Source organism: Exophiala dermatitidis (assembly GCF_000230625.1).
Source record: "Exophiala dermatitidis NIH/UT8656 unplaced genomic scaffold supercont1.3, whole genome shotgun sequence".
NCBI lineage: Eukaryota > Fungi > Ascomycota > Eurotiomycetes > Chaetothyriales > Herpotrichiellaceae > Exophiala > Exophiala dermatitidis.
Genome location: NW_008751648.1, coordinates 597,911 through 619,039, shown reverse-complemented (window position 1 = coordinate 619,039; position 21,129 = coordinate 597,911). Strand labels below are relative to the sequence as shown.

Sequence of the window (21,129 nt, the reverse complement as noted above, 5' to 3'; positions counted from 1 at the left end):
ATTTTCGATCTATGACAAACGCGGACTGTGTGTACGAGTGCGGATCTTCCGAGGCGGGAAACGGCTGACGTCTGTGATCGACTACGCTGATGGCTACGTTGTTATCCGAGAGGGAAATACTATCAGTCGCAGAAATAGCTGCTGTCCCGAAAAGAAGATTCTGCCGAGGCTGCCTTCAGGATAGATACTTTGGATAAGCGGCTGAAGAGCTTGGTTAGAGAGACACGACGGCGCTGGACATACTTTGAGTTCAACGGGAGACAGCCGATTGGTATCGCGTGATGGTACTTGATGGCTTAGGACTCTGCATTATGTTCTGCGATGAACCACGGGATAGGAGACAGATTGCTGACTGCCATAGATGTCAGGCTGGTTTCTTCAGTCTCTCAGGGGAAACATTTTAGTTACGTGCGGCTACGGAATCACAGTACAGGCAAATATCAAATACCATTTATCATTCGGAGTTGCCTAACACGGTTCTGGGAATCTTAGTCCTCTCTCCTTATTTCAAACCTGTGTCCGCAAGAAGCGCAAGAATCTCCCTAGCGGGCTCTGTCCTTCCAGCTCCTCGTCACATGCATCGCTCTCTGCGTGCTGGATGAGTCTGCTCATGGCTGCGAATGGGGTGTCGCATGTTGGGCATTTAAAATCGTACTCATCATCATATGAAGTATAGTGTTTTGACTGATAACATCTCCAAGCGAGGGAGGAGACGGTTTCGTCGTCTACTCCAGAATTACAATGTCCCGTCTCGAGGTGTAATAGCATCGCAGACGCCGAGCCAAATTTTCTGGGACATCCACAGCATACAACGGTCTTGGCCTCATGTGATCGACGGTGCTGAAAGGTTAGCTTGTTATTATGCGTGGAGGTCCATTGCACGAACACTAGTCAAGTCTTGTGGAAAGCTGAGGTAGATGCCGCATATTTAGCACATGTTATGTTTGGATACATCATGCTGTGTAAGCTGTTCGGCCGAGTTGAATGGACGCGAACAGGAGGTGCAATACCTAGTGATGGATCGTCTCAAGATGTTCATCAAACTCCTCCTCGTCGACGAAGTCCGGTTCATGACGGCAGTCACGGCAGACATGATGCCTTGATGAAGCAAGGACGTGCTGACGTTTTGCCGAGGGGGAGTCAAAAGATCGTTTACATCTCTGGCAATATGCATGCCGACTTGACATCCGTAGGTGCTGTTGCAAAGCGCCATCACTGTCAAAGAATCGTTCGCAGGGCACACAATATTCCATCAGGAGAGTGATACGTAACCCAGCGGGTGTTGTTGAGGGTTCTCACGATGGAACGGCAACATTCATCGGTGCTTCGAGCGGGGTTGCATATGACTGTGTTCTGGCAACGCACGTGATGGAATCCGCGGTGCCTATTGAATAGAGCTGGATAACTGTTGATGCAGGGTGATGCAGGGCGAAACATGACGTGGCTCGCTCACAGCCATTACTGACAAGGACTGGAGCCAATTAAGCCCTCCGCAAGGAACAGCAAGCACTGGGATAAGAACCGTCCAGCAGAGGGAAAGCTGGAGGGTAACTCTTTCAATGCTGTGTCCTATGCCTCGGACAACGCCTTTCCGGCATCTCGAAGGACCCCTTTCATTGACGTGTACAAGCCCAGGTCTTCCCTTTTCCACCTAAGGCCGTCTGGAAATACTATCCTCCGTAACTTGCTCACCCACGGGATCAAGGGTTCGTAATATTGGGTGAAATAGTCCGTCATGGTCTTGCCGAAAAGCTCCTCATCAGCAACCGTGCCAAGCTTGAGCGTCGCTAACACTTCTGTATCAGCAGTATTCCAATGGTCAAATCGTCGGACAACTCTTCCTTGGCCTGGCCCCTCATAGTGAACGCATATCCAGAACAGCACCCAGAAGAAGGATTCTAAGTCGTGCATGAAGGAATGCTGCTCGCCGCGAAGCGCTCCGATCGCCATGAAAGCCCTGGTTCCCGCCTTTCCCTTTGCTCCGGAGGCACCGTTTCGATGCTCCTTGATCGCAAGGTCGAGGTCGATCAAGAAGGAAGGCCACGAGGGGTTGTCGCCATCCTCGTTGACCATAAGATTGTTGATGGAGATGTCTCTGTGGAGAAGACCGACCTTGTGCAGTGACTCGTGTCCCTCGACGCAGCCCTCTAGTCCACGGAGCAGCGCTGCTCGAGAGCTCGCTTTGTAGATCGGCTGCCCAAAATCACGAAGCACGACACGCCGATGTACTCGGTTAGGCACAGGGCTGCCAGTAACTTTCTCCGGAGAGACGGAACACAACCGCTTGCTCGGCGGTAGAAAAGCACCGGTCTGGCTTGATGGCCGCTTCAATCCGCCGGTGCTGCGGCTTTGTCGCGGAGTACCGACTGCACGTGTCCTCCGCGACATATCCAAGCAACCAGCTCTGTAGTCCTCCGCGGTCGTGACATCCAAATCTCTCCGCACATTGCTTCGAACATCGTCGTCCGTGCCCTTGACTTGGACAGTCTCGTGATGATAGTATCGCGCCACGTTGATGACGCCTCGATCGGTCGCTTCTTGGAGAAGCTTCCCCTCTTCGTCACGCTCTGTGTACTGCCAGGAGTCTTTGATGACTAGTGGCGTTTGGGCGTCTCCGTCGCAATGCGCCTTCCAGCAAGTGGTTGCGCGGCTAGCGATGCAGGGGGCACGCTTCATCACTCTATCAATGATGAGGCGCTCTCGAAGCCCGTTCCGCTGGATCTCAATGTAACGTTCGCCACCCGACGTGACGATGGTAGGGTCGAATCCCAGCTGCTCGTCATTCATCCACAGAAAGCCAAGGATTGTCGATACGAACCGCAGACCGTCCTCGTTGATGTCGAACTGATCGGACGCAATCCCTCCCAAACGGTCAAACACCCACACCCTCATGAGAGACCCACAGAGGGTAAAGCCTAGGACGAACCGACGAGTGTCTTGAGCAGCGAGCACTTCTCTCGCATACCTCCCCAGATCAAGCCACGCCTCGGAAGCTTTGTCGGCGGACGGGTTGCTCTCCAGCTCTCCCGGCACGATAATCTGCGACCAGTGGCATCTCGAGTCTTTCCTGGCCTTAGGGTTGTTTACGAAGCCGACGTCCATCTTGCGTTTTGCTGTAGAACCGTCGATCGGCTCATTGGGCTGTGCCAGTGGTCTTCGTTGACGTATTGGGATTGACTTGTAGTCCTCTGCAAATGCCGCCAGTTCCTCGCAGAAGGCTGCAAACCAGCTCAGCACATCATCCTGGTTCGCTTTTCTCGGCCATCCTCTCCAGCCGTCATCAAATAGCGGGTCGCTGCCTTCTATGCAGTGCTTGAAGAACGCCTCAGACGCCGTCTCAAGGCCGGTCACCTCTCCAAAATATGTCTCGTGGAAGCCGCGAAGCCCAACATACATAAGCCCAAGCTCCTCCTTGAGCACATCATCCACGTACTTGCGGTGTTCCGACGAGTTCGCGAAGCTGCTCGTGTTGCGGAGCCACGGGGTCTGTTGGAGGGACGAGGATATCGGTCGGGGAGGGGGAGTCGATTCGGTAACAGCGTTGTAGACCTCACTCCAGATCTGGCCGTCGGGTTTCTCGGCGATGGCTGCAGTTAGGAGTGGCTTAATTCGGTCGAAATCGAAGTCGTCCGAGTAGAGGGCAGAGTTGAGCTCCAACAAATCACCGAAGAGACTCTTGCCTCGGCCACCGGAGGGGAGCAGACGAGAGACCGGCAGGCGTCGCAGTGCTATGAGGAGATCAAGAGTGAGCTCTTGGAGGTCTGGGTCGGAGTCAGCGAAGCAAGGCAACGAAATTGGTCATTCCTACCTTCTTGTTCAAGCTGACCAAGCGCGTCAGGAGTGCAAGAAACGCTCTTGTCTTCACAGATTGAATTGAACAAAGCGCGAAAAGTATCAAGAGCCTTCTCAATAGGGTGGTCTTCGATGATCCCTGACCACGGTTGATCTTTCATGATGAGCGCGAGACTCGTGGCAGGATCGGATGAGGAGATAACCGCGTTTCGAAAGATGTTTGTGGTCTTGACGCGATGCCCCGCCACATACCAGCACCCATCAGCCACAGTGGTCAGCCTCGCAGTAAAGATAAGCCGTTGTCGAGGGCACAAAGTACCCACGCAGGCCGCGCTGCTAAAAATAACGTCGGAACTTGTTTCCGGCTGAGGCCGCCGGCCAAACATCTACAACATTGTACACGTGTGCAGTAGGAGGGACGATATGGGAGCACTGTCTACAGTAAGCGGCTGCTGAATTTGCAGGCATCTTGGCCTATCCACCATAGCAGACAGATACGATGTTTCCACATGCGAATGAACCAGGACGCGTTTCCTGGCATTTCGAGTTCCAATAATGCTCCAACCACCAGGTGCATAGCCACAGAAGCTGAGTCACTTGGGAGGAAAAACTTTTTACCGCACTGTTAGCCACGACTCATTTGAATGGCAGGCATCGTTCATGAACACCACCCTCTAGGACACAGGTCAATCTATCAAACCTACATCGTAGCCTTGCATTAGCACTGGCCGGGGTCCTCAGCGTACGTAGTCCGACGGTATGATCACACAGCCTACTGCATGCAGCTCCCTAATCAGCTTCAATGGTGAAGGCCCGATCATTCTTTCCCCACCATCCACGGGGTGGCTTGCGGATTCGGTGCCGGCGAGGTGCAATGTTGTGATACTGCTTCGACTGGATGGGAGGGGTTGCTTCTTGCAGTATCCAGATGTGTGACATTCTTCTCGTGAAGAGGCAATGTAGAATGTCTATAGTAGATGGGTGTATCAGGATGAGAATTGCGTCCACAATTGAAAAGTATGGTGTCGCATAACTTTTTTATTTGGCTGACTGGAAGCCACTGAGATATGGTTGCGGATGTGTAATATTTTCGTGAGAATGTATACGTATCTTCGCCGGGATGGTGAACTTCTTCAGGGGGAAATCAATTCTTGCTTGATGATTATATTCTAGACACCTTTTTTCAAAGATGAACAGATATCGAGAACCATTACCACAAGTACAAAACACCTCAACTTATTATGCCCAAAAAGTCCTTAAATCTAACATCTTCCAGGCAACCAAAAGACTATCTTGTCATCTCAACAAAATCACCAGGCAGGATCTCGCCCGACTCCCTCTCCTCCAGATACCCCTGAATTCGGGGCACGATTTTGTCGACCGTGAACCCAAAATACTCGTAGGCTTTCGGTCCTGGCAGAGACTGGCCGAATCTGCCGGTGCTCATGCAAACAGCGGCATCGGCATACCGTTCCCAACCAAGCGCGGCATACGGCTCAATGACGATGACGGGTTTCCCAGAGTTCCGATTCAGCGTCTTGCGCCGGTACTCGAGCGACTGCTTCTCAAACAGTCTGTGACACGGGAAGGAAACGACACGGACTTTTAGGCTGGCGGTTTCTCGCAGTTTTGCAGCAACATCAACGGCCAGGCCCAACTCGGCGCCGACACCGATGATAGTCAAGTCTGCATGCGCGTCTTCTTCAATCACGTATGCGCCGCGACGAACACCGTTACGGTCCGTTTTGGGCGCAAGTTGTCGCACGGCATGGCGCGAGGTCGAGATGATGGTGGGACAGGTCTTTGCTTCGATGGCAGCCGTCCACGCACCGGCCGTCTCTTCGCTGTCGCCGGGACGGATATAGAGCAAATTTGGCATGGCGCGGTACAGAGCAGCCAGCTCGATGGGCTGGTGCGTTGGTCCGTCCTCGCCCATTCCAATCGAGTCGTGCGTCGCGTGGTGGATGATATGTAGATGTTGCAGGGCGCCCATGCGCACTGCGGGCGCAGCGTACAGGTAGAACATGAAGAAGGACGAAGTTACAGGGATGATTGTGTTTCGGTTGTATGCTGCCAATCCGTTCGCTATCGCGGCCATTGCATGTTCGCGCACACCGTAGTGAATGTATCGTCCCTTGTAACTGCCGTTGATTCCGCACGAGGTTTTTAGGTCTGGGTGCTGGAAGTCCTCTTTCCCCTTCCAGATCATGTTGACGGATGGAGATAGGTCGGCCGTGCCGACCATGAATGTTTTGACTTTTTCGGCGATCGTGTTGAAGACAAGACCGGAAGAAGCCCGTGTTGCTGTGTCTTTGGCGGGGAACTCTTGTGGAATCAGTGACTGCCAGTTCGTCGGCAGTTCTCCTCGTCGACGGCTCTCAAACTCTGCTGCCAGCTCCGGGTATTCTTGTCCATATGCTTCGAGTTTGTCGTTCCACTCCTGCACCAATTGTCGTCCGCGCGGCTTGATGTCGGCGAAGAACTCGCGCACAGGATCTGGAATCACGAAGTATTCGTCCGGATTGAATCCATACGCGCGCTTCATGTCGGCCACTGCCTTGTCGCCAAAGGCGGCTCCGTGAGCAGTGGCGGTTCCGGCCACAGCGCTGTCAATACCTATGACGGTTCGAACATTGATGAAGGTCGGCTTTTCCGTAGATGCTCGGGCCCGGTTCAGAGCAGTGATGAGTCCGTCAACGTCGAAACAGCCGTCTTCAATGTCAATCACGTCCCAGCCACAGGCGCGCATTTTGGCATTGATGTCTTCGGTGTTGGTCAGATCTACTGATCCGTCACATGTGATTTGGTTGTTGTCGTAGATGACGGTGAGGTTGTTGAGCTTGAAGTGACCTGCTAGAGAAACGGCTTCGAGCCCGACACCCTCTTGCAGACATGCGTCGCCAACCATGCACCAAGTGTGGTTGTCCACAACCTCATGGCCAGGACGGTTGAATTCTGCGGCCAAGTGCTTCGTTGCCATGGCCAGACCGACTGCATTTGCGACCCCTTGCCCAAGCGGACCAGTTGTAACTTCGATTCCCTCATGCTCAATCTCCGGATGGCTCGGGCAGAGAGCATCTTCTCGTGTCGAGTGGTAAGACTTAAGCTGGTCCAGCGTCATGGCCTCATAGCCCGTCAGATGCAGAAATGTGTACTGGAATAGACATGTGTGTCCGTTTGACAGGACAAACCGGTCTCTGTTGAAATAGTCGGGTTGGTGTGGTGCATATCTCATGACATATTTCCATAGTGCCACCCCAATCGCTGCCATACCAATCGCGCCGCTGCCAGCATTGCAGTCGCGTTAGTGAGCGTCCAGATCGAATCCACCGAGGCTGCAGCTGAAGGAAATGCACCACTTACCCTGGGTGACCTCCTTTATATTGCTGACATAAGTCGGCAATCAGAAGACGAAATGTCTTCAGCACCAAATCATGCTCGGCAGAAAGCCTTGGGGACCTTCCAGATTGCAATTTCGAAACAGATGTCGTTTGTTTGCTGATTATCTGTCCGGATGCATCGAGCCTGTCCTGGCTCATGAGATCCTTTTCTGCGATGGGAGACATTTTTGGAATTCAACGCAACAAATACCCTGGTTCCGGGGGTTGGGATGTTCGTTGTCTTTGATCACAGAAGACGTGCAAGCGATGGCCAGAATAATAGATATACTGATTCAGGGCCGAGAATAGTGCTTTAGCCTCGCCATGGCCGTCTGCTCTCGCAATAGGGCTATTCGTCCAAAGGGGTAAGGAAAGGCGCAAGGCTGCGTCTCCGCTTGGGATTCCCCGAGCGCCAAGATTAACCCAAACGGGAAACTGTAGCCATCAGCGGACGAAAGTCCCTAGCGGGTCTGAATAGGTACCTTACCGCTGGAACCTTTCCTCCCTCCTCTTCTCCCTCCACCTGGTGCCGAAGTTGAGTCCGGATTGTTGCATCGTGGCAACGTTTCTGGACCATCATTGCACCCCACAGTTGCGGAGCTTCTGCTCCGGGACAAGTCTGCCGTGATCCGCAGCATATGGCCGCTGCCAGCGGTTCCCTTTGTCAATAGGGCAGCAATCCCATTATTGACAATATTTTATTCTGACTGAAGGGTAACCGTATGATATGGGGATTTATTGTCAGATTCGCGTAAGGACAAAATTTTGTGATTGCTTGTCCTCGCGGCGAGAGTGTAGCACCGGCGTCAAGGGGTTGTGAGGTAACAGCAATGATTCTTGCGCACCCGCCAATGACAGCCAGATAAACTTCGGCTGAGGTTTGTGAGCCTAATTAAATCAGTCTGCATAGCTTACCGATGCGACATCGAGGATCGATGCAGTCGCGAGGCTACTGCTGCATGCGTCACCACAGCCACAAATAAGCGGTGCTTCACAGGTTTCCCTCGATTACTAGGTTGATTACGAGGCCTCCATACCATGTTGGAAAACAGTGTAGGGCCCAAAGACACCGGGAAATGCTGACGGCGTGCTGGTTACGGTGAGATCGAAGGGGGCGAGGCTGAAGCGAATAATTGTGCCGCCACCAAGCTGCGCTAGTATGAAAGCGGTATGGTCGGTGTGTTTGATCGACGTTGCCTCTCACGTGATGAGCTGCGTCTTTGCCAGACATTGAGGCTGCGGACTTTCGACCTCGAAACACTGTTCCTGTATGTTTATTTCCCGTGTCCATCTTGTGATCTTTCTCTAGCAAAACCCTCGTCAATCCCACGTCACTCGTTACCCTTGTACATCATTAAACCCTCTTCCCGATCCCGATCAAAGCGATATTTTGTCCCTGATAACCAAGCACAACCCGCCGGTCGGGAGAAGCATGTGAAAGCCGCCTTCGAGAATGGTCAAGGCCGGTACACGATATGGTGTTGTGCTCGACGCTGGGTCATCTGGCACGAGAGTCTACATATACCGATGGCTCGACAACTCTGTGGCTCGCCTAGACGAATCCGCTCTTCACGCTTTACCAGAATTAGAGACGAACGACAAATGGACGAAGAAAATCCATCCTGGAGTGTCTACATTCGGCGACGACCCCGAATCAGTCGGCCCGAAACACTTGAAGCCTCTTCTCAAGCATGCGCTTAAACACATCCCCAAAGATGCCGTACCCGAGACGCCGGTTTTCTTGCTCGCCACCGCAGGCATGCGGTTATTACCCGAACAACAACAACGAGACGTCCTGCGCAACGTTTGCTCCTACATACAGTCTGAGACAAAGTTCTTGGTGCAAGAATGCGATGTCCATATACAAGTTATACCGGGGGAGACAGAAGGATTGTATGGATGGATAGCCGCAAATTACCTGCTTGGAGCATTCAACTCGCCTGGCGACCATGATCATGGGAAGGGACATCATACATACGGATTTCTGGACATGGGCGGTGCTTCTGCGCAAATTGCCTTTGCACCAAATGCCACAGAAGCAGAAAAGCATGCGAATGACCTGACGCTGTTGAGACTGCGGACAGTTGATGGTGTTCCACAAGAGCACAGAGTATTCGTCACGACCTGGCTTGGGTTTGGGGCGAATGAGGCCCGGAGACGGTACGTCGAAGATCTTGGGGAGACATACGGGCGCGAGGGAATATTCGAGTTGCCGGATCCATGCCTACCGAAGGGCTTGAAGGTGAAACAAGATGGCACGATAATATCGGCCCGTGCGCCAACAAGCGCATCTAAGAATTCCTTGGTTGGAACTGGCAACTTTGAGGAATGCCTGCGGCGGACATTTCCTTTACTCGAAAAAGACGTGCCATGTCCGGACGAACCGTGCCTGGTGCACGGGGTCCATGTGCCAGCGATTGACTTTGATGTGAATCATTTCATCGGAATCAGCGAATACTGGCACACGACGCACGATATCTTTGAAATGGAACACCAAGACAAGGCCTATGACTTCAACACGTATCAAAACCGGGTCAAAGAGTTCTGTGAAAAAGACTGGTCTGCGATCGAAGACGGGTTAAAACATAAAACATGGGGCAAGGGAGTCGATGACCGGACCGCAATGGAAGTCTGTTTCAAGGCCAGCTGGCTGATCAACATGCTACATGAAGGCATTGGTATTCCCCGCGTCGGTATTGAAGACACCTCATCGTCTCACAACGGGACGAAAGAGTTGCTGGAAAGCGGCAAAGCCAAGGGATTTCTCGACCCGTTCCAGGCCGTAAATAAAATAAAGTCCACCGAAGTCAGCTGGACACTGGGCAAAATGATTCTCTACGCATCCGCAGAAATCCCCCCTGCGACTGATGGAGACTTGCCCGTCGGCTTCGGCAGTAATGTCCCCGGTATACCAAAGGACTTCCAATATCCCAGCGGTGGAAAACTGCAAGACATCCCGGACTACCACCTCGGTTCCGACTACCGTCCCCCTTCTTCCAACGACGAGTCACAAAGTCTTACCGATCAAATCCACGACACTTTATTCAACGCCGACGCGCCCCACCGACTTCCTGGCTTTATTTTCTTCCTGCTCATCCTTTTCATCGCCACTTTCTACCTTTGCGGCCGCGACCGTCGCGCGCGCTTTTACCACTCCCTTTCGTCATCTTCGCACCGCATGGCCAATGGCAAATCGTCCTTTCTCGGTTCCTTGTTCCACCATCGTCCCCACGTCCGTGACCTCGAAGACGGGACCTCCTCGCGGCTCTACGACCCCAGCGACTTCGAGCTCGAGAATGTTTCTTCTGCATCATCCTCCGATGACGATGGGACCGGGCTAGATCCAGACGTGGCTTTCCGCAACTTCAAATCCTCCGCCGCCCCTACTACGGCCAGTAGCCGAACATCTCCCTCGAAACCGAAACGAAATCTGGGCCGTTTGACTCCCGACGTCATGGACCGAAGAGGTCTTGTTGTCCGGACTGAAAGCCGTGAGCGCCTCGGGCTTGATCCTGCTGCCAATGGTCGCTCGAAGAGCAGGACTGGCAGTCCGACCAGGCTGTAATCTTGGACAAGTCCGGTGATCTTTCACTAGATTCCCGGTTAGAAATTGTTTGGCCGGGCCTCAGTTGGAGAGTTACAGTTGGATACTAGAAAGCCGTTTTCGGACTATTTATTCGGCATTGGTATACCTTTTAATGATTGGAATGGAATGAATGAGCGACACGACTAAAACATCGCTTTCTCTGGATTTGTTTACATATATACAGTAAGTGTCTTTGTCTTCATTACGACTTGACTTGACTTTGCCCTACAGTACACTGTAGTCTCTTTCAATTCGTCCCATTCCCCACCGCACCCTTTTTCAGAGTGACACCAATGGCCTCTGGCAAATTGAACTCCGGAATCCCACGCTCGGACTCTGGCTCTCGAATGGGCCGCAGCAGACTCGAGCTCGTGCCGCCGCTGTTGCCGGCCTTGCCACGCTCCCGTTCGCGCTCCTTCAGCGCGGCTTGCTGCGCTGGCAGCGTGGCCGTGACTTCGCGGAAGAAGGCATCGAGACGGTCACGATCTTGACAGAAGGCCTCGAGTTCGTCTTTGATCTGCTCGGGCGTGACGTATTGCGCGATGCCGGATCTGACTAGCCCACCACGACGGTTGGTACTGCTAGTGGCCCCGCCACCACCACCACCACCACCACCGCCGCCGATGCCGCCGGCGCCTGTTGCAAAGACGTCGGCTATGACCTGGGGCTGCTGCTGAACTGGGACTTGATGGTGGTGATGATAATGATGGTTATCGCCACCTGCACCACCACCAGCACCAGCACAATTGTTCGCCGCCGGTGAATTGCTGTCAATATTTGAATTCGAGGTGCTGCTGTTGTTGGTGTTGTTGTTCGACAAACTAAGAGATGTGGTAATGCTAGTTGCCACTGAGACGGGGCGGATGAGTGGCGATGCAAAGGGCCCGGTTTGAGGAGATTGTACGTTCAGTCCGATGATTCCAGACGCCTGCATTGATGGTGCTGGCGGCGCCGAGTGTGTGCTTGCTGGAATGGGAGGGCGGAGCAGCGTCGAGCCCGAAGTCGAATTCAAGTTGGCCGTGGCGTCTTTTTTGATGTTTTCGAATCTTGACACGGCCTGATTGGTCAAGGCCTGGCGTGAGTTGTAGAGTCGATTTGCCAGCAGCAGAAGATCACCTTCGTCCGTGATCTGGGCGAGAACGATGCCTGACCGATGCACAAATTGCGTGTACCGGTAGTCGAGCTTGCCCCAGGAGTATTGAATCTCGACGTTCTCCGGAAACTCAGAGACCGCTTCGAGATCGAGCACGAAATTGAACCGTTTCAGTAGGGCTTTCTGATATAAATGATTATCCGAATTCAGTGCGGCTTGAGGCCCGAATGAAGTAGCGGTATAGTATACGTTGGCCGGAGAATTTCGGCGAGGAGGCTCGAGCGACAGTTTGATGCGATAAGGAGCACGGAAAGGTTCGTGTTCGGGAATCTTGGAGGCTTCCAAAATCGGTAGTTCGACCAGCTTCAGACCGTATTTCTCGGCCTGAGTCGTCCAGTTGACAATTGCATCGTCAACCAGCTTCGAAGTCACGTTGAACCAGGATAGTTCGAGATGGTAGCAGTTTTCCGGGTTATGCAGTCGATCGTAATGCAGGTTGATGATCTCGGGCCGGTTCGACCGTTTGCGGTGGTCGACGTCAATCCGGATCATTTTGCTCAGGGTTACGGTTCGTCTTTTTCGGTCTCCCAGCGACTTGCCAAGCTCTGATCCTATCTGTGCTTGGAAGGTCAGGTTGGAGCCTGATCTTGATCGTCCAGAAACCAATTCCCTCGCTGGATGTTCTGAGATAGGAGTCGGAGGAACTGATCGATCGGATCGTCGACTTGCTGGGAACCAGGACTGTCTCGCTTCTGGCCGCTGAATCCGCCATTCGGGTTTGATGGAGTAGAAGAAATTCCCGTCTTTGAACTTGTGTCGGCTGTTGACGTGCTCGAAGAGACCTTCCGTCATCAGTTCGTTGCCGAAGTCAACAGCTTCCTCGCGAGTATCAATATCTCTGAAGTTGTGAACGAGCCAGTTCGTCAAGTCTTCGCCGGAGAAGCAACTGTAGTGCAGTCGCCAATGCCATCGCCTGTTCTTGATCTCGATCCCTTTGTCGCTTTGTATGGCCTGTGCTAATTTTGCCAAATTGAACGAGTCTCTGTCAAACTGTTCCTCTTCCGGCAAAAGTTGGGTTGTCTGCAGTTCACCTGCTTCTTCGGCCGCGATGAGCTTGTCCAATTCTGTTGCTACCAGCTCGGAAGGATTGAGGGTCTCCAGATTGATTCTCAGCGGATTACGATCCTTCGCTTTCATGGTGCTCAGGCGATTGTGAACAGGCCTTCTCTCGTCCGGCGGCACGTAGCGAGCCTTTTGCCACATCTGAGTCAGGGCTCGGATTCCCCGTAGATGGATCTCCTCCTCATTTTCTTCGCTGTCGGATGGCGCTGGTCTGCGTGCAGTTGCAGGAGGCTCCACTGGTATGAGAACAAAGCGGGCGCGCCAGAACCGAAGTGCCTGGATGTCCGCGTCGGTCTGCTTGGTGAAATCTGCCAGATACTTGTCTGCGGCCTCCCAAGGGTATTGTTCAGTGAAGCTGTTGAATTCCAGGTCTCGAATATTGTATGTGTCTGACAAGATGGTCTTGATGTTTGGATAGTACTTCAGCTGCTGGGGGAAAGGAGGCTGGACCTGTGGGATTTTACGCACAAATTTCGTCACCCGGACGCGGTCTGCTTCTTCGAGCGATATTTTCTGAATGGTACTGCCCATTGACATGAAGATGAAAGACCCGTCCGGACGCACGATATCAGGTGTGAAGAACGAGGACGTATCATAAGTCCTAGGACCGACCGCCTCAACCAAAGATTGACCCACTATCAATTGATAGCCGTGGGAGAACCTCAAAGCCATCATTTCTTGTAGTAACGTGTCACGGGACTCAGGAATCTCCAGCATCTGATTTGTGCTCCCCAGCTTCACATCATAACTAGCAACCTCGTATTCTGTGTCAAGTTCGTGCTTCGATGGGAAGTCTTCGGTCGTGAGGGGAACTGATGCAGGAGTACACAGCGATCGCCATTTGACAGTGGCAGTGCGTGGCTTTCGCGGGTAAAGATGTTGCCACTTGCCAAACAAGGAGCCCCTGTTTGGGTCTCGTTTCAGCGGGTTCGAAGCATTCACATTCTGGATGAAAGGGACGTTGCTTTTAGGGACCGAGCTGGCTAGAGACGTGCCCATCCAACTGCCAGTTTGGTCGGTGCTGTCGCCGTCGTTTCCATTGTCACTTGCGGAGGAGACTGATGACCCGCTTTCCGCCGCTTCGTCCGCTCGAGTATCTCCTGTGACGGCCAGGTCATCTGGATACCTGTGCGATGTTGTTTTAGACCTGTGTGAACCAACCATCTCGCCAAGATGCTTGCGCAAAGGGGTATTAATAGAGATCGGCTTCGATGGTGTCCCACTGGAACGCACCGCCCCTTGTTGCTCCCCAACGATCTGATGCGACGCATCTGTATCTCCCACAATGCCACTTGTAGACACAGATCGGATACTAGCAGCCGAGGTCGCTACTGTGGGTCGCGCGTGCCCAGGATTGCTAAGAAGTGGCTGTGCCTGGATGTTGGTGGTGTTGACTTCCGTACTTGCGACAGCTCGAATCGGTGGAGCAAGGCCTCGCAGGGAGTAACTTAGGTTACGGTTAACCTTTGGGGGTTCCGGGACCTTCTTCTGCGAGATCGATTTTGTCGACCCGTCCACAGACGCAAGCGACGGCAGCTGCGGTCTGAACGGAGAATTGAGAGACTTGTTTGTCAGGATTTTCGTCAATTTGGACTCAGCCCTTGCCTCCTCTCCACTGGTGATAATCTTGCTCGGCAACTGTGGGGTCACCCGGGTGGAACTGCTTGGTGGCGTCGACACATGCCTTAGAGATCTCACTTTCAGAGGCGGCACCGCCTGATTCTGGAACAGGCCTGCATCATAAACATCCATACGGTCAAAAACATCACCCAAAGCTTTCGCATGTGTCGACAACAACCCTTGGTTTGGGCGGGCTGGCTCGGCACTAAGCCGTCCCTTGCGTGACATTGTTGGAGACCGAGAAAGACTTCCAATGCCGCTGGTCCGCCTTCTCTTTGAGTGGATGCGGTTAGACCGACTAAGGACAAGGTTTTGCGTCTCACTGATATAAGGTATACTCATGTCTGCCATACCCAGCTCCATCAGACCCATCATCTGGATTTCGTACATCCTCACGCGAGGCACAAAAGGGCCTTTCCTCCGTTTGACGATTTTGGTAGGATGTTGTTGTTGTTGACTTTCTTGTGCCAGTTCAGTTAATGTCGTGGCGGCATCAGCTGACCAATAAGAGAGGTCAATCCACTGTGGAATGCCGAAATACCATCCAGAAGCGTTTTCGCCGTTATGTCCAGATACGTAGCTAGCAAGAAGTCGAGTGCTATTTGTCGCAGTTGAAGACAAGGCAGGAGATAACTTCCTAGGTTGACTGGAATCGAAGAAGCTAGGTCCAGATCCGGACCTCCGGGGGCTTTCAGCAAGCTCTGCAGCATGCACATTAAATGAGATGTCTTCCTTTCCAGTGACCCTGTATTTGAACAGAGGCACAGAGTGAAGCGGCATCTTCGACAGGCAGACAATGTCGATTCCCACGCCGTTATTCGTCAAAGTCTGTGAAGTCAAGTTGAGAAGGTCTCTGTCGACTTCGAAGACACCCGTCCCCGCAGTGACAACCACTACTGATATTCCGGTACGTATCAGATCTCGATCAATGTAGTCGTCGGCAAACTGGTTCGAGGCGATGTTTATTGCCTCCAGTATATTTCCTTTCAGAGCCGTGCTTGGCCGCCCGGCTATGCGAGTAGTAGCGGAACTTGCAGTTCCGGCATCAACTCCTTGACTGCTCGAAGTATGCAAGGAAATGTCGCGCAGGAAGACACGAAAGTCTTTCTTCAGTTCGTCCAAGATCGTCGTCCATTGGGCACTAGCCATATCAGTAACCACCACCCTGTAGAAGTCCTGGTATTGGCGAGCGGTCATATTGGGGCCTCCTGATGCTGTACTATTCTCGAGCCTTCGATCTTTATTCCTGGCTAGATCAAACCGATCGTACTCGAGACGTCCAAAGAGAACAATGCTCACCAGATGCCGGACATCCAGGTCATGCCACCGTTTGAAAAGGTCAGGGAGGAACCCATTGATTACCCGGTTGAACATGATCTCCCCGTGTCCTTCCGAGTCAAAATCCCACATTTCACTGGACATCTGAATGAACAGGACATAACGAGCTGCTTCACTTCGGAAAATAGGTATGGTGGTTCCGGCAAAGTACGCTGTTGGTACCTTGTGACCGTGTACATGAATGGACTTCACCGTGAGCTTTGTGCTTCCCATGAAAGTGATCTTTTGTCCTGCGAAAACTGTTCGGCCTGCCAACTCTTGGCCAACGAGTCGCCACATATCTGATCTTGCCAGATACACATCTCTGAAGCTGAACTCGACATGTGAGGCTGTACATTCTTCGAATGATGACGCCAGGATCCATACATGTGAGCGCGATCGAAGGCCGAATGCTTGTGCAAGGTTACTTTTGATCGAGACCTGCAGGTTGGCCTGTTTTGCTTTGAACTCGGCTGGTGCAAATTTGGCAATGCAGAGATAGCGAGTGCCGCGATCAAAGGTGTGCTCCACATCACCCGGAGTCCGCCTAGTATCCTCATTCTCAGAATTGGGAGACTGGAAATCGCGTATGTCGGATGCCTCCTTGGCCGGGTAGATCTCAACCAAGCTGCCTTCCTTTATGTTGGAACCCTCTAATATAGCTTCGTTTATGAGCACGTCCTCAGTCGAGAAGTTATCATCGTGGACCCAGAGTGTTGCGCGGACTGGCTGAGCGGGGGGCGCAGAGTGTTGTGTACCACTGTTCAGCCCCGGTTGGGCGTTGAGGGTGCCCTTCACGGTGGAGCCACTGCTAGTCCTTCGATGCAAATTGGTATGCTGCATGTTCGATTATCTGAATGGGTTCAGTGATAGAAAGCGTTTTTCATCGCGTCTTTAGGCAATCATGTCATACTTGCATAGCTGGGGCTAGCGTTCCAGCATAAGGAATGGGGATATCATTGTTACCAGACTCTGATGTGTATGAGGAGGGCGAGCTCCCCTCCAAGATTCGTTCAGTGTTGCATTCATCGGACGCGGCTCTCCTCATGAATCCGCACTATACCGCCAGATCTCTACGTCGACGTTCAACGCCATGTCCGAAGCCGTGTTTGACTTAATTGAAGTCGACTCGGACGCGGATATAACAATGCCAAGCCTACCACGTGATGCGCCTCTTTCGACGTCGCATTCGAGTTCAAGTTCGTGGTTGACACGTCCAACTTCCAACTTCCAATCCCCGAGTCGCGACTGAAAAGAGCGGTGGCCTAAAGACACATTTCTTGCATGTTCAGTTCATTTCTAAGCTGCATAAGCTATTGTACATCTAGTCAATCTCTATCTTGGCCCTAATCTTACATCTATTCACAGGGTATCTCGGTAGGCACAACGGTCGTCCTGTGCCCTTTGTTCATAAGTCATGATATGTCCAGCCTGGTGCATTTTACCAGACATTCTGAGTTTCAATATTGAGAAGCCACTTCTTGACTCCTTCACGTAGGACATTGTCCTGCTTCACTCCATGAGCGAAACTGTCACCATCCAACCTGGAATGACTATCCACGTGTCGCGTGCGTTGATGTTTGGTCAAATCACCACTGACGCTCCTAACGACGTCTTCCAATGCCCCAACGACTGCTTGTCGGCAATCGGCTTGTGACAATGTAGAAAGATGAGACCATTTCTTGGATTTGCTGGAACCAGAAATCTCCAGCGGCTCGGTCCTGGCCGATGCAGTCGTTCCCACAGACAAGGCCCTTGAGTGAGCTCGGGCTGGGTTTGGTATGTCCTGCTTGGAAGGATAACCCTCGTTGAGAACGCGCTCGATGGCATCGGTCAAAGTACTGTCAAAATCCATCACTGGCTCTGTAACGAAACGTTCTTCCATAGGATCTGAAACATTCAGCTGAGGAGCGGTGATTGAGGTGTTACCCGTGGGAGCCAGTGAGCTAGAGTCGGCATGTGAAACGACGGTGCGGTTGCGAGACACCCTCCGCTGCAAAGTCAAGCGTTCGATGAAAAATGTCCGGGAATCAACGAGAAGGGTAGAGCAAACGTTGACCCAGAGCTTGCCGTCCGCTTCTTCGTCTGGGAAAGAGCCGAGACTGTCGTCGTCGAGAGCGGGCTCCTGTGACATGCTTTGCTTGATTTCATCATGTAACTCGGGATACGGTTTGACACCTTGAAGAATAAAATCCTCGTGGTAACGCCTCAGGTACCCTGCGACATTTGTCGTACGCGAATCGGCGCTACGAAACCTGGTCGATCTGGAGCTATACGACGAGGCAGCACCGTCGGTGCTAAACCTGGTTGGTGAGTCGTGCCGTATAGAGGGGCTAAGGGGCCCTTTGCTCTCGTCCCAGCTAATGAACCCGGGAAGATTTATGTCGACATCGACAACTCCGTCCTTGTCATCCACACGCATTCGTGGCGGTTGGACGTCACTAGGCGCGGACTCAGCTGGCGGCTCGACAGGACGTTCGTCAGGTCTGGTTGGTGGCTGGGTCATGGTCAGGTCGGCGGCCTCGTCCACCATTTGCTGCAAATAGTGGGGCTGGAGGCCATAGACTGGAGATGTTTTGGGCGCATGTTTTCGACGATCCCGCAAACTGCTGGGAGCGGTCTCGTTTCGGGAGGACGATGATGGTTGTTTTTTACCCCACAGTCCGCTCATATTACTCATCAGGGAGCCCCAGTTGATGCTCGAGGCCGCCGTATGGGGATGGCTCGTACTATCTCGACGGAGTATTCGGGCTAAATCTGCGCTTGCACCACCACTATCTCCATCAGCGACCGCCCCCTCAGGGAAGTAACTGTCATGTTTGCTCGAAAAGTGTGGGACAGGCGTTCCAGCATTAGATGTCGCGCCAGAATTCGTGGCGTTTGTTTTGTGGAGGTGGCTTGGCCGCTCGCCAGGTGAAAAGAGAGATGGATGTTTCCTAGGGCCCGGCTCCCCATCAGATTTGAAAAGGATTGGATGGAAACCTTCCCGGAATGGCCGCCCGGTGCCAGAAGTGCTGTCAGTGGATGAGGCACTTGTGGAGAGAGCAGAAACATCACGACGGGAAAGCATCGCGCTGCCGTCACGGGACTTGGCATAACCATGCCGGCGCATCGATCCCTCACCTGCAAGCCTGCTGATGGGTGAAGAGGTGCCGATGTCAGGTGTGGACAATGGCGACATCAACCCATGGCCAAGTCTTGCAAGCGCATCCACATTGTATGACCGCGGTAAGAATGAGGCAAGCAGGAAGATAAGACGACGTGCCATTGACCGGTTGTCACAAATAATGACGGTCCGAGCCGCGAAATTGCAGGGTCTAGTCCGTACTTTGTTCATTGCTCGGAATTGCTTCCGATACCTGTCAGGCCCAATGCATTCGAGCCAGTCGGTATGATTGCCCAAAAAGGCAGTCAAGAGGTTGAAAAGAAAGAAGTTTTGCTGCTTGTTTCCACAGACACGGACGAGATATCTCGCCTCATCAAGCCAAGGGCCACCATAGTCGAGACCGAAACCTGAGGCCACACGGGGAATACGTAGGGCATAAGAAACCCTCCACAAGGCGTGCTTGACCACGTTTTGGAGCGCACTGTCCCGGACCAGGGCATTTGAGGAGCGCAGATAGACATTGCGTTGGTTGGTACGTTGCTCTGAAGGGCCTTTGGGTGCCTTTGCGGCGGAGAAAATCATCGCTGAGTTGACCTCCTGCAGAAGGTCACATATCCGAGCACGAGCCGCTCTCTCAACGACGACCAGACTCCTCAATATAACGTCCCAGTTTTTGACGATCACTTCAATGCTCTGGTCATTGAACTGAGCTGATGTTTCTGGAGACGATAGATGATCAGGAATGGCACTCAGGATGGTCCAGGACGAAAGAGAGTCCGAGCCGTAAGAGTTAGGGTAGGAAGACGCCATTGCTGAAGCTCTCGACATTGGCCGAGCGGTGGAGGTCCCTGGTCGCGCATCTCCAGGACGCGGCAGATAGCACAGGAGAGCAGCGCCGTAAACAGGCGTCTTCTTCTCCACCAGCTTGGGCTTCTTTCCCTGCACACCAGGTGACTCTAGCTGATCTTTCACAGGAGATGTCGCGCTGGATGGATCAGCATTGCCCGCGTTGGAGCTTCGGTGCTGTCTCACATCATCTTGACTATCGGGCAAGGTGACTGGAAACATCCGAGTAATGAGTATCGAGTCACGAGACTCTACGTCTGCTTCCTTAGGAGACGATGGTGGACGGCCTGCATTCATGGTATGTGTAGCGGTCCTGACCCTCATTAGCGGCGTACGTGCAGCAGCCGGACTCGTAGCGGTTGCAGTAGTTCGTGGACTAATCTCTGTGGGAGTACTCCGATCGCCAGGTAAAAGATGCATTTTAGTACTCGAGCCCGACTTTGTCGCGCTAGTAACACCGAACATACAGTCGAGAATATTGCTCAGATGGTCGGTCGTGTCCTGTTCCTTGATAGGGCGCGTCCATGAAGCTGACGCGCCCGATACCGTGGAGCTTCTGTTTCTCGCATGGCCCGTGACAGGTGAGCTAGGTGTGTTACGGGATCCTATGTCGCTTGAGAACAATGAACCAAACGTCTTTGGGGATGAGGATCCAGAAGACGAAGGCTCCAGGTTGTGCGTGTCCAACAGCACCAGAGGCCGATCATTCGTGCCGAATGCATCTTGAGCAATGATCAGTCTCAAATCTTTTGATTCGTTCAGCTCTAACCCGGCCCGATCGTCAAAGGGGGAAACGCGGAAGCTGGGGGATCCAAATGGAGTGGAGGGCGGCGAAACAGATTGCGCCCGCCCGTCGTACTGAAGTTCCGGCCAGAGAAGCGCGCGGGTATGAGACTCTTCCGTAGCACTTTCGAGCTGACCACCTCGCGCGTATCCCTGTATCAATCTTCCCAGCATTTTCTAGAGGTGTATTTAATGCTCAAGTGTTTAGTTTGGCCTGGTATTGGTCATCTCAGGGCGGTGAGGGCGCATAAACCGACCGATCTCGGTTCGGGCACATGGAGAGTGGGAAGGTCGCGGTCGTGGATTGAGATGACAGAGCGTGATTCCGACGGCGTTGCCGCAACAATGGAGACAGCCCTAACATGGCACAATGGTCAAGTGCAGCGGAAAGGAGATGAGGAGTCCCGGCTGCCATAGCACCGCGCTGCCGGTGCTTGAGGGTCTCTTGTGACTGAACAGTGAATCGCAGTCTTTGCTTTTGGCG

At 52.8% G+C, this 21,129-nt stretch overlaps 5 protein-coding genes across 5 annotated transcripts; 1 reads left to right on the top strand and 4 right to left on the bottom strand.

Annotated features, from left to right (window-relative positions):
* Window positions 1–343: 343 nt before the first annotated feature.
* HMPREF1120_03217 (uncharacterized protein) lies at window positions 344–4,404 on the bottom strand. Its single transcript, XM_009157274.1, has 2 exons — window positions 3,809–4,404; window positions 344–3,761 (listed from the first exon to the last, which is right to left on the bottom strand). The coding sequence occupies exons 1-2, from the start codon at window positions 4,176–4,178 to the stop codon at window positions 1,570–1,572; spliced, it is 2,562 nt and encodes an 853-aa protein (XP_009155522.1). The 5' UTR covers window positions 4,179–4,404; the 3' UTR covers window positions 344–1,569.
* A 205-nt stretch (window positions 4,405–4,609) lies between these two features.
* Window positions 4,610–8,260, bottom strand: HMPREF1120_03216 (transketolase). Its single transcript, XM_009157273.1, has 3 exons — window positions 7,660–8,260; window positions 7,156–7,607; window positions 4,610–7,076 (listed from the first exon to the last, which is right to left on the bottom strand). Exons 2-3 carry the CDS (start codon window positions 7,356–7,358, stop codon window positions 5,081–5,083), a joined length of 2,199 nt encoding a protein of 732 aa, XP_009155521.1. The 5' UTR covers window positions 7,359–7,607; window positions 7,660–8,260; the 3' UTR covers window positions 4,610–5,080.
* Window positions 8,261–8,396: 136 nt separating this feature from the next.
* Window positions 8,397–12,859, top strand: HMPREF1120_03215 (apyrase). The gene is made up of 2 exons (XM_009157272.1): window positions 8,397–10,941; window positions 10,990–12,859. The coding sequence occupies exon 1, from the start codon at window positions 8,626–8,628 to the stop codon at window positions 10,735–10,737; it is 2,112 nt and encodes a 703-aa protein (XP_009155520.1). The 5' UTR covers window positions 8,397–8,625; the 3' UTR covers window positions 10,738–10,941; window positions 10,990–12,859.
* On the bottom strand, window positions 10,825–17,030 carry HMPREF1120_03214 (uncharacterized protein). Its single transcript, XM_009157271.1, has one exon. The coding sequence runs from the start codon at window positions 16,751–16,753 to the stop codon at window positions 11,006–11,008; it is 5,748 nt and encodes a 1,915-aa protein (XP_009155519.1). The 5' UTR covers window positions 16,754–17,030; the 3' UTR covers window positions 10,825–11,005.
* Window positions 17,031–17,051: 21 nt separating this feature from the next.
* On the bottom strand, window positions 17,052–21,128 carry HMPREF1120_03213 (uncharacterized protein). Its single transcript, XM_009157270.1, has one exon. The coding sequence runs from the start codon at window positions 20,817–20,819 to the stop codon at window positions 17,352–17,354; it is 3,468 nt and encodes a 1,155-aa protein (XP_009155518.1). The 5' UTR covers window positions 20,820–21,128; the 3' UTR covers window positions 17,052–17,351.
* Window position 21,129: the final 1 nt, after the last annotated feature.

Bases quoted from the DNA above. Each gene is read 5' to 3' on its own strand.
- HMPREF1120_03215 (XM_009157272.1), top strand. From the start codon at position 8,626: ATGGTCAAGGCCGGTACACGATATGGTGTTGTGCTCGACGCTGGGTCA.
- HMPREF1120_03216 (XM_009157273.1), bottom strand. From the start codon at position 7,358: ATGTCTCCCATCGCAGAAAAGGATCTCATGAGCCAGGACAGGCTCGAT. The intron at 7,077-7,155 runs GTAAGTGGTGCA...CAATGCTGGCAG, and splicing joins TATAAAGGAGGTCACCCAGG to CGGCGCGATTGGTATGGCAG.
- HMPREF1120_03213 (XM_009157270.1), bottom strand. From the start codon at position 20,819: ATGCTGGGAAGATTGATACAGGGATACGCGCGAGGTGGTCAGCTCGAA.
- HMPREF1120_03214 (XM_009157271.1), bottom strand. From the start codon at position 16,753: ATGCAGCATACCAATTTGCATCGAAGGACTAGCAGTGGCTCCACCGTG.
- HMPREF1120_03217 (XM_009157274.1), bottom strand. From the start codon at position 4,178: ATGTTTGGCCGGCGGCCTCAGCCGGAAACAAGTTCCGACGTTATTTTT. The intron at 3,762-3,808 runs GTAGGAATGACC...ACTCCGACCCAG, and splicing joins TGGTCAGCTTGAACAAGAAG to ACCTCCAAGAGCTCACTCTT.